The sequence below is a fragment of the Phacochoerus africanus genome, chromosome 4 (assembly GCF_016906955.1).
Source record: "Phacochoerus africanus isolate WHEZ1 chromosome 4, ROS_Pafr_v1, whole genome shotgun sequence".
Classification (NCBI taxonomy): domain Eukaryota; kingdom Metazoa; phylum Chordata; class Mammalia; order Artiodactyla; family Suidae; genus Phacochoerus; species Phacochoerus africanus.
In genome coordinates, this window is record NC_062547.1 from 149,582,924 (window position 1) to 149,595,095 (window position 12,172).

At 49.6% G+C, this 12,172-nt stretch overlaps 1 protein-coding gene across 3 annotated transcripts in view; it reads left to right on the forward strand.

The window, feature by feature from the left end:
* The first annotated feature begins 1,502 nt into the window (after positions 1-1,502).
* The window catches only part of FBXO38 (F-box protein 38), a 56,595-nt gene continuing 45,925 nt past the window's right edge, over positions 1,503-12,172 (forward strand). The window contains exons 1-2 of one of the 3 annotated variants that reach the window (XM_047778982.1): positions 1,503-1,613; positions 9,030-9,219. In XM_047778982.1, the coding sequence (XP_047634938.1) occupies positions 9,092-9,219 (128 nt within the window). In that variant the 5' untranslated portion in view covers positions 1,503-1,613; positions 9,030-9,091. Of the gene's footprint in view, positions 1,614-7,411; positions 7,506-9,029; positions 9,220-12,172 lie in introns of those variants that run through there. The other 2 variants (XM_047778983.1, XM_047778984.1) reach the window with 2 other exon arrangements.

Consider the following 12,172-nt stretch of genomic DNA (forward strand, 5'->3'; position numbering starts at 1 on the left):
GCAGGGAGCGGACCTGACCGCTGACAGACAGCTCCAGCTGAGCCCCAGGGGGCTTGCAGCCTCAACTGCCAACAATGCAACTTCCATTTCAGCCTGAAGTTAAAAGTCTCCGCTGACCCAACTTTAAATGCATGAGCGCCCTCCCCAACCCCCACCCCAAGCTAGAACTGCTCAGCTGAGCCACGTTAACTCACGGATGCCTAATAAAATTTTTATTGTGTTAAGCCACTAAATTCCGCCGTGGTTTGATACGTAGGTACCCCAGTGGTGTCCATCTGTCACTTTAAAAGCCCAAGGCTTAGCGCTGAAGTTTCAAGGTCGCAGTGAGTACCCTGTGGTTGGCTGAGCCCACAGATGAGGACTGTGATACAGACGACCCACTGGGAAGTTATACTCGAACTTTCTGGCCCTAACCCCAGACTTGTTCAAGGGTCCACTGTAAGCAGGGCCCGGAATGCAGGATTTGCAGGGCGAAAATCTGGGTTTCCGTCTAGCGACATGACACTGCGCAGTTATCTCTGTGGACCCAGAATGTTGCCAACCATCTCATTTAACAAGGGGTGTTGAGGCCATCAAGCCATCAGTCCCTGCAGCCACCCCAAAGGTGTACCCTACGGGGACTTAGGATGGAGAAGAACAGGATACTGTCCCTACATAGTTAAGGTGCATGTTAAAGAAATGGTTTCAAAAAGCCCAGATTCTCACACCTTCCCATCGTTAGAAAAGGGCTAAATTTATTAATTTGATATGTCTGTTTTTTCTTTAATCAGCAGTAAGCTTTCAATGTTCATTACCAGGTTTTTTTGTTTATCGCAAAATCTCCTATCTCTCTCTTTGCTTACCTCTTCAGAACAGTCCCTCGGAGAGATCTGAGCCGCTACATCCCAGGTTTAGGTCCTCAGCAAGTGTGGCGAATAAAACGTAATTGCAAACTTTCAGGTCGACAATTTCAACTTTCAGTCCGCATCCTCTCTGAGGATAATTTTTATAACTAAAAAAACAGGTCAAGTTGACTCCCGCCCATACGTCAGCGTAGTAAGGCGTTTTTAACGAGACACTGATGTGAAAACCATTTGGAAACTATAAAATACCGTTAATTACGTGCAGCGACAATTCCCCTCAAGTACAAAAAGGCTGATTTAACATTAACAGGTTTGCCTACCCCGCCCCCCGCTTCCTCTGTTTTTACGTGAACAAATTCTGGAAGAAGCTCTACCGCAACCGAGCTATTTTGCAAACGAGAAAACCCAAGACCCAAAGCCTCTTCCTAAGACTCAGAAGAGCAAACCGCAGAACCCCGACTATCTCTCCCGCTTCAAACTCAGGACTCTCCCGACGCGAGGACGTTGTCACGTGATCAGAGGACACGCCCCCTCCCCCCGGCGCCTCTTTCCAACCGCCACGCTTAACATGGCTACCAAGCCTGCCCCTCTGAGTTCCACACACAACGTGGACGCGAGGCGCTTGCCCAGCCCCGGATGCCAACACTCCGGAAGTGCCCGAGGGACGACGGAAGCGGAAGCGGAAGCGGCGCCGCGGTGGGGGCCGCGGGAAGAATCTGTCGAGTTTCTCCCTCCCTCTCCACCACTACAACAAACCGAGGGCGGGCGTAGGTGAGGCGGCGGTCGGGAGGGCCGGCGGCGGGCTGCGGAGCCCGGGTGCGTGCGGCGTGTGGAGGCGGCTGGATGGGGCTCCGGGGCCCCCGACCGCCGGGGCTGTGCCTCCGGTTCCTTTCGGGCCTAGGGCTCCCCAAGAGCCAGGGTTGGGTCCGTGATTCTTGGCCTTGTAGGCCCTGAAGGTGGGGTGTGCCACCTTGTCTGAACCTGGTTCGAGACCCCGCGTACACAGCCCTAAGTCGCGAGTTAGTCAGCAAACTGGGGGGCGGGGGGATGGTCTGGGCAACCCCATCCCGTTCCGGCCGTCACGAATTCCAGGCTTTTAATGTGAGGTCAGTGTTTAAGCCAGCGAATTGAGGCCTGTAAGCTCGCTGAGGGGACGCCTCTGAGCAGGACGCAGTGAATACGTCTTTGAGAGGCGGCCCAGGGATCTGGAGCGCCGAGCTCCAGTCTTACCCCGTCCGCCGCCTCTGACCTTGTCCCGGTCCGTTACCCTCTCTGTGGCTCGGCTCTCAGATCTGTAAAATGAAGGTGTTGGATGCCTCTGTGCTCTTCCTAGCTCTGAAATCAGATTATCAACTCCCTTTCAAGGAATCTTTCCTTAGACCTGAAAAGCATCGCTTCCCTGCATCCTGTGTTGCCAGGCGATGACCTACCGGCGGTGTCTACCATGTTTGTTTTTCTTTCCAGACACCAAGCAGGCCAAGGACACCTGGGCACGTAGGCAGGTTCTTTTTCCTGTGCAGTTCTACAGTCTTCTACCAGCAGTGTAAAATATACAGAGTGAAAAGCGGGAGACCTTGTTTTTTTGACTTGAAATGGCTATTTCTGCTTTACTTTGGGCAAACACCTTCCTCTAGGCTGGAGATTTCTCATCTGGCAAAGTGTTAGATTAGGTCTCTGGTTCTTAATACCCTTCCCCATAGTCTCTGCACAACTGAAGAATAAAGTAACGACTAATAATGAATCCAATGAAATAATAGTTCTATAAAGCCATGTTTTTCTAGAGGAGAGAGAAGGTGAGGTGTGGAGTGTACGTATTATGTAGCCGTATAGATGGAAAATTCTGTGCTTATAATTTTTAAATTTCACTTTTGGCAGTTACCGGGTTAGGTGATCACTAAGGCTCTTTCTCTTGAAAATTTGTGATGCTGTGAGTCTTACATCCTCGTTGGGTAAAGAATATAGACTTGTGTGTGTGTTTGTTTAAATGACTCTATGCTTCAGTTACACAGGTAGCTTTTGTTTCAGATGAAGTGTGGAGAAAGGATAGGAGAAAATGGAAAGACTAGATTTCAGTGAGGTAAAGTGACATAGGGAAATAAGATTGGATTTATACTAAAGGCATGGATCCCTGTTTCAGGACTGGTACTTTGGCTATGTGACTGGGCAAGCCGGCTTACCTCACCGGTTCTCACTTTCCTTACCTGGAAAATGAAGGATTGGACTGGGTGATTCCTAGACACCTTCAGCACTATAAGTCTGTTTTCTTATTTGTTTGCTTCTTAATCTTAGCAGCTTGGCGGTTGTGGTGTGGCTTTTCTTTAGGCGAGAGAAGCTGTTTTAGGTGGTAGACATAGAAGATCTATGGTGAGGAATAGTGTGAAATCAAGTGACATGAAATATTTTCCTTTTTTGCCTTTTTGTCTTTTTAGGGCCGCACCCTTGGCATATGGAGCGTCCCAGGCTAGGGGTCGAAATCGGAGCTGTAGCCACCGACCTTCACCACAGCAATACCAGATCCAAGCCGCATCTGTGACCTACACCACAGCTCACAGCAACGCTAGATACTTAACCCACTGAGCAAGGCCAGGGGTGGAACCCGCATCCTCATGGATGCCAGTCAGGTTTGTTAACCTCTGAGCCATGACCGGAACTCCTGAAATATGACTTTTCTATTGGCTTCAGCTTGCTCATATCAACTAAAGAAAAGTTGTTAGGAACCTGAAGGGCCGGGAAGCCCTTGACCAGACAGGATGCAGACATTGGGAAGCTTTACATGGGAGGTAGATATTTGTGATGAGGTTAACGAAAGGTAATTTAAGTATAGTAATTGAAGTGTCTGAGTTGTGAGAAACCGGTGGTGGAATCTGTCTCCACTCTGAGACTATAAGCTTTATGGGGAGAAAGACTGGTCACTGTCTAGCACTTAGTAGGCAGTAAAAAAGTAATCAAGAGAGGGGCTTGCTGGATGGATTGATGAATAGATCATAGCAATTTTTAAAAAGGAGTTTCCCTGGTGAATTATTACTGATTTGATACAGAATGGGAAATTGCCTCACCATTGTGAAAGTCTTCTAAAAAGAAAAGGTCCCTGTTTTCTGGTTAGCTGTAAGGTAATTAAGTCTCTACCCTATAAAGTGTGTTAGTAAGAGACAAATGCATACCCTGGAGGGTCCAGCGTGATCTGAGAAAAGGAGTCATTAGTAGAAAAAGGGATTGAGGAGGATGTTGAGAAGATGGATCAGGTATAAGAAGCCCCGGAGTCATGCATTTAGGGCCTAAAGGGCCGGATTTATATAGGACTTCTGTAGGTACCTGCCGTTGTCAGAATTACAAAGAATAAGTATTAAAACCTCTACAACGAAAATAGAAAAGCGAAGGAAAAATCACTTGGTTTTTGCAAACGAGGGACTGCTGGTGCTCCTCTAGGAGAGGTGGAGACAGCCTTGGGGGGCGGGCGGTAAGGAGGGAAGGACAGGGTAAATGCGCGAGCAACCAGGACGAACTGAGTTAGTGGGAGACAGTGTCGTCAGTCGGGGGTAGGCGGAGACCTGGGTTGGCAGCTGGAAAGAACGGGGCACACCGAAGAGAACCTGTGTTTCGGAAGGGACCGTCCTTACCTTGTCGAGTTTGCCAAGGTTTAAGAAGGCTCACACCCTTCAGGCTTACTTCTTAGAATGGCCTTGGGCCAGGGCAAGAGTGATGCTTCCTGGCAGCCAAGGGCGGCGTAACAGCCAGCCACAGGGCGAGTGTGATAGACCCAGGGCGGCCGTAGGCCACTGTGTGAGGGTTTAAATTCGATGACCCCAGGTCCACTTCATGAAGGAGGAGGTGAGCGGCAGTGCCGTCGGAGCATCCAGAAGCGCGTCTCCAGGCGCTGGGCCGTGGCTCTGGGATGCAGGCAGCCAGCCGGGGTGCAGAGCACTGGCCTGGTGACAGCTGGGATTCCCAGCCTGAACCGTGACACGTGATGCATGCCTTCACCCTCTGCTTCTGTTCTCCATCTGAAAATTGAGGGACCAGGCTTGGGTAGGGACCTCTGGGTGAGCTTCCATGTTGCTTTGAAACCTCTGAAATTGTGTGTGAGTCTGGGTGGGTTTCGTTTTTCTCTTGGAGCGGTGTCCGGCTTCATCCTCGTCTCCCATGAGTTTGTGACCCACAAAAATTAAGAACTGTGTGACTGATCTCTGCGGCCCCTTCAACTTTGAGCGTTCTGGGATTCAGAATGACATGTCTTTGAAGTTTAGAGCCTCAGCCTCCAGATCTTGGTAACCCTGAATAACCCCTGCTGCAAAACGTAGTCTCTGCGTGTTTGTGCTCACCTGTTATTCAAACTCAGCCCTCCCGCGGCCCTCTGGCTCCCCTGCTAAGCCCACTCCGGGGAGGCATCCGCACCTGCCCTGCTGATGGCGGGAATCTCCTGCCTTCCCGCTTCCTCTTAACCTCCTGCTGCTGTGGCCTTTCCCTCCCTTGTTCAGAGTTTCTCAGGTGGCACGTGGTGATCTTTTGGAGGTCGGGAGAGGAAGAAACCCAGACAGAAGACTACTCGTGGCAATTTTCCGTTCTCCCCTGCTTTTATCCCCCATCCCACTAAAAGACAAGCAGTTGAGAGAGAGAGCGCGCCTGTAAGAGCGCCTCCGTGGTCACTTGGGGCTCTGTGTGTCTTTCGTGACGTTTCTTCCCAAACGGGGACACCAGGCCTGCGTGCTCAGCGCTTGGGAGAAATCGCTCAGCAGGGTGTAGTCATGGATTTCTCTTGAATGACAGCGAAGCCGACTGTCCTTGTAAGAGTTGTCTGGGGTATTTCGTTTTGTTAACGGAGTTTGAGGGGTGGTAAGGACAAATAAATGAGTGTGTTCCAGAGGCGGAGGAGGAGGAAGCTTTGCCGGGGGCACCTGCTTGGACTGGAGAGAATGGAGGCCCCCCCCGCCCCCCCAGCTCTGGGTGCTGATCTCTTAGGCTCCCCGGGTGGAGGGGGGCGATCTTCCCTCCCCCCAGCGTTCATCTCCGTGAGTTCCTTCCCCACCAGACGCGTACAACAGGGGGTCGCTACTCCACCTGCTGCCAGATAAGTAGCTGCATTACCAAGTTTTCAATTCAGATGTGATACGGGAAATAGATACACAATTTCACCCAAGTTTTTGTTACAGTCCTGCTCACTTAGGCCCCATGCTGGTTAGTGTTAATGCGTGCCAGGTGAAATAGACTGTTTTGGGTCTGCTGGAGAGCGAATTTCTCGATAATCTAGTATAATGCCATATCTGTCAGTAAATATTTTTTGGAGTTCTAAACAAGGGAACATATATGAACTCATTGATACCTAAGCTGCAGTCCATGTTTAAACATTGAAGTGTAGATTGTGTGCTGGGGTCACTGCTGTGGCACGGGTTCGATCCCTGGACCAGGAACTTCTGCATGCTGTAGGCATGGCCAAGGATAGATAGATAAAAATTTAATGAAAGCATAAACCCTAGCTTTAGTGTGGTGTGTGGCAGGGTCAGCATTTTTTGTGAGCTTCCTGTGTAGGCTGGGTTCCAAGCCCTCGGGATGCAGCGGTGTGCATCATTTTGGAAGCCGTGCAGCAGCCAGGGGGCTGGCGGAGATCTGACAGCCAGCACCAGTCAAGGGACTGAAAAGTGAACGAACATGATATACTCATGTTGATTTCAACATTTCTTTCTTTCTTTTTTTTTTTTTTTCTTTTTCAAGCTGCACCTGCAGCACACGGAGATTCCCAGGCTAGGGGTCGAATCAGGGCTAGAGCCTCCGGCCTTCGCCACAGCAACACGGGATCCGAACTGCGTCTACAACCTACACCACAGCTCACGGCAACACTGGATCCTTGACCTACTGAGCGAGGCCAGGGATCGAACCCACATCGTCATGGATGCGAGTCGGGTTCATTACCTCTGAACTCCCTGATTTCAACATTTGTCATTTGAGACTCTGCCAAACCACACAGTCGGGAACACAGAAGCAGACGAGGGTGTGTGTGTTGGTACGGGGGCATTTTGCGGTGGTGGAGAGAGTTCCCATGATATTCCGAAGGCCCTTGGGGTGTTGAGAAGCAGCTTCTGATGGGCAGAGGAAGTAGAGGTCAGCTTAGGAGAGACAGGAGCCGAGAAGCAGATGTTCTGAGTTCCGTTCTGAGTCTGTGGGTCGTAGCTGAAGCCTTGAGGATGGGTACAGCTGCCCAGGGAGAGGAGGGCTATGGGGTGAACTGGCAGAGGAAGCTGGGCTGTGGTCATGGGGGAACGGCAAGGTCCAAGAGGGCATCCCTCTGGGAGCCACGGAACGGGAGGGTTTGGAGGAAGGCGCGGCGAGCAGTGACCCGCACCGCAGATGTTCAGCTAGGGGAGCTTGAACAGAGGCGGCGGGGCCGGATGGCTGGGCCAGAGGAGCTCAGCGCCGTTTCAGGAATGATGGGAACGTGGAATCCAAGACTCATTTGGGGGGGGGGGAAGCAAAGGTGGGGGTGATACAATCAGGAGCAAATGAGCATATTTATACTTTTTTTGTGGGGAGTTTTGAGTACAAACTATTTCTCCAGAAACCTGTGCGCCCAAATGTGATGGGGCCGGGAAACAGGCACCTGAGAAGCCAGCGTAGACGTCAGAGGTGCAGTGGACGGCAGCTCGTGTCCCTTCTCTTGGCAGAATTCCTGAGGTCCGTGGTACCAGCTGCCTGTTGATATGAATCCCCAGACAGTTTTAAAAACGTCCTTGGTTTCTCGGGCCATAGCTGATGAGAAGCAGCGCCTGGGGGCGGGGGGGGGGGGGTTGCTCCCAGTGCAGCAGAAGCAAGCTTGCTGACGCCGCCCAGAAGCAGCAGCCGTAACTGCTCAGTAAGGGAAGAGGCCAGCGAGCATGGACACGCATGCGCGCGCACACACACACACACACACACACGCACGCACGCACGCACGCACGCACACACACGCACGCAGTCTACGAGCGGATGGCCTTGGAGTTTGCTCCCATTTACTGCTGGAGCAGAGGAACTCCGTGCAGTGCAGCAGCCCCTGAGAAACTGCTGCCGGGCGTAGCGTCTGTTCATGTTGACAGCCTCGGGTCATCAGGAAAAGGTTATGCGTTGATTGAGTCGGTGCTGTGAGGAGGCAGAAGCATGTGGTCCAATTCAGAGTTTTGGTAGTAACAGATTGTAATTTTTAAAAGTTGGTGCATAAAAGGGAGCAAACACTGTTTAATCTGGAGATGAACTGATTTGGGACAGCAATGCTGTGCGTCCCTGTAGTCTGACTAAGTGTAAGCTCTGAACTCTAGAGTTTTTACACTTTGAATCCACGTAATTTTTCAGAATTGTACCAGAGGTGATTATAATGCTATTTAAGTGACACTGCTTTCACATGGTGTCCTCCGAACAGAATCTACAAAATAAAACAAAAAACCTCTGGGCAGAAGGTTGCTCATCTGACTTGATCTCGCCCGACTCCCCCATTTCTCCTTCCTCCCCCCTCACTGCAGCTTGTTTTTAAGAACAGCACACATCGGATAGAAGTGAATTAACCTCTCCTCCTTAATGTGTATGGGAGAGGGAGAGGGTGGGTTTATTCTTCCTCTGAAGTTGCGCATAAAATTGAGTGGGTTTTTGCTTTTGGTTTTTGTGGAGAAGGTTATGTGACCCACTGGTGGCATTTTATCCCATCACTTCAGAGGTGGGAGAATGAAGCATTTAAAAGATGACTCAAGTTCATGGAGGTAGTTTGTGGCAGACCAGGACTAGAATCCGAAAGTCTTCTATCTTCTCGCCTCCGTGTGTTAGGCTTAGCCTCCTCCTGGCGCTGGAAAGGGTTCTCGTCCTCTCGTTTAATGCTCTTGGCTCGAGTGAGCAATTTGATGCTGGGGAGAAATTGAATGGATTAGCTCGGAAGCAGCAGAGTTACAAATGGAATCCAGGACTCCTTATTCCTTGGATTTTCACGTATTCTAAATAATGAGTTTTTATCGCTCCTGTTCTTCAGAAAAAGTTGTCCTGTGCCTTTTGTGTGATACTTTTATTATTAATTTGAATGTCCTCCGTACCAAGGTAATAGCACTGCTGTGTGTGTGTGTGTGTGTGTGTGTGTGTGTGTGTTCTAAAGTGAACATTCTTTTCCATGCCTCTCGTGGAGACAGTTGCTGCATCCGGGGTGATGTGTTTTGGTCTAGTCCCATCACTGCTTGCTTTCAGGTGCCTTGGACTCAAAAGACCAAGAGGGCTATTTGCTCTTTAATCCTGGAGGCGCCGCAGCGATGGGTCCGCGGAAGAAAAGCGTTAAACCGTGTCCCGTGAACGCCGAGCTCCCCGAGGAGGCGACGCCAGATCAAACAAAGGACTACATGAACCAGCTCTCGCACGAGGTGCTCTGCCATATCTTCAGGTGAGGCCTTGTTGGGTTGATTTCATCTCCCGGGACTGTGGACGTGGGAGCAGGTCCTAGAGCCGCGCTGCCCACTGTCACAGCCACTAGCTGCGTGCGGCATTTCAATCAGGAGCCCGTCCCCCCCCGCCGCCCCCGCTGGGTGTGGCTGGCGCCTACGGTACCGGCACCGGCAGCGCCCACGCAGGGGACAGAGGACGTCCCCTTTGTGGCAACTGGCCTCTGGGAACATTCCAGGCGTCTTGGAAGCCGTGCTCCTGGAGAGGCGCGGCCCACGGCGGTGTTTGTGACGTGGTGATTGCCCCCCGCAGTGAGAAACCCGCGGCTCCGAGCACACACACGTACCTGAGAGGTTTTGTGAAATCACCAGGACTCTGTGCAGGGCACACCTTAAGGCCGCTGCAGGATGCCTTATGTTCAAAACACTGAGAATCCTGTTCTTACCGAAACTCTGTTGTTACAGCAACGATTACGGAAACCAGCACAACAACAACAAAGCCTCGTTCCAGTCTCCCCTGCTCGCTTCTTTCCTGATCCACGCAAATAAATCAGTCCTGACCTGCTTTGTCAGTGGAAGGAGAAACCCGAGTTTGAACCCTGAGCCCCCCAGCCGTGGACCAGCGCTAGGGGTGCAGGTGTTGGGCTGCGGGTTGGGTGCGACTGTGCTTCTGCAGCACCTCAGGCCGCTGGCGGAGGCGCCCGGGAGCAGGGGGCGGTGGGGCGAGGGCTCTGCCTGTCCTCGAGCTGCTGCCTAGTCCCCAGAGCTCTCCTCTTCGTTCCTGCCTCCAGTCCACCCACCAGGACGGGATGCTTCCCTCTTGCTGGTGTTCCTTCATCCCGATTGCTTCTGTTTTTCTTTTACACAGTCCAGCTAACGTCACTAAGCACCTGAATCTTCCTTTTCTTTTAGAGTATTTACCTCGGGGAAGTTTCTATAGGGGAAGTTCCTAAAAACATTTTGAATTTTGAAAGAGGTATTGCACATTTGCCATGAGGAAGTTTTAAAACAATCATAGCAGAGTCGCGCTAGAGAACCATGGGCAGTTTATTTTTCTTTTCTAATATACATTTCTGTTCATCTTCTGCAGTTTGTTATTCTGTGACACAACGTTGTTTTTGTTCCGTTTTCTCTGGGAATTAAAGACCCAATTAAAATAAAAGACTTTTTTTTTTTCTTTTAACGTAAGAAGATGGCACTAAAGTTCATTTGGCAGGAAAAAGTCTCTAGCCACATTTTTCAGAAAAGGAGTCTAACCCTACCAGATGTTCAAATATATTCTGAAATATATAATAATTAAAGAATTGGTACTGGAAAACACAGTCAGACAGTTGGGTAAAACAGACAAACGCCCCACGTAGGCTGCATATGTGGATTTAAAAACATGTGGGGAATCTAGTTTATAATAAACAATATTTCACATCCATGAAGAAAAGCTGGATCAATGAATTGGACAATGAAGATACTAGAATTCGAAAGGAAAGCATGTATAAAATTGTTTCTAGAGCTGTGTGTTAGATGTTTGTTGACTCTTGGTAGGACGTGTTACGAACAAATTTGACCGTATTTAAACGGAGAGAAGATTGTATTTTGCTGTCCAAATAGAATATTCAAATAAAAGGGATGGAATCAAGTAGAAGGATGGTACCCTGGTTATAATGAAAAACACATGCAGCAAATTGGTGGAATGTCAGGAGAACTGTGAATACTTGAATTTGGAATGGGATGTTTATTTTGTAGCCCTGTAGTAACTATTTAGCATATTCTCCTGAAACAAGAAAAATTATTGCACCTTAAAAAAAACCTAATCGTTGCAGAACTTGCCATGTTAAAACATTTTTCTAAAACATACTTGATCTGCCTTTTGAACTCCACCTTTTTGAATATCTATCTATGTAGTAAAAATACAGTCTTTTTCTGAGGGAAAATATAAGATAATCTTCATAAAATTACTGATGTTTGTATTTTGAGGGAGTATAATTTTTTTTGGGGGGGGGGCTGCATCCGCAGCATATGGAGGTTCCCAGACCAGGGGTCCAATTGGAGTCATAGCTGCCAGCCTACACCAGAGCCTCAGCAACACGGGATCCGAGCCACCTCTGTGACCTACACCACAGCTCATGGCAACGCCGGATCCTTAACCCACCGAGCGAGGCCAGGGATCGAACCCGAGTCCTCATGGATGCTAGCCGGGTTGGTTAACTGCTGAGCCATGGTGGGAACTCCTAAGGGAGTATAATATTAACTCAGGCAAATACTTTGAACAAATATCAGTGATTCGGGGGAAAGTTTTAGTGGAAAAACTTGATTTAGAAAACATTCAATGTTTTTCATTGTAAAATGTAGAGTCATAATTTCTGAAAAGTATCCTACTTGTATCTAATTTATGGAAACTGTAAATTAAGTTGGCAGTAATGCTTTTTTGGTAGATTATTTTATTCTCTTTATTTAAAGAGTTTTAAAGGAAAATACAGAGGGGCCAGAGGTAGAAAAAAATAGAGAAGAAAAATATTTAGCAGGCCTCCTTGGACTTTCATTTAGGATTAGCTTGATTTTTAGGAAATAGCCCAACCCACCTGTTTTTTGCTTTCGGTTTTTTTTACGCCTGCTCCTGCAGCATATGGAAGTTCCTAGGCTACCGGTCAAATTGGAGCTGGAGCTGCCAGCCTACACCACAGCCACAGCAACACTGGATCGGAGTCAAATCTGCGCTACCTTGCACCTTGCGACAACGCCGGATCCTTGGCCCACTCGGTGAGGCCGGAGACCAACCTCGCATCCTCACAGACGCTGTGTCCGGTTCCTAACCCACTGGGCAGCAGCAGGAATTCCCAGGCCCGCCTGTCAGCATCCCTGCTCTTGCTCGCGCTCTCCTCGATGTTGACTTTTCTGGGCCAGTCTCGCCACTAGTGAAGTGGAGCAGTGATGACGCCTGCTCTGCGAGTGCAGGACCCA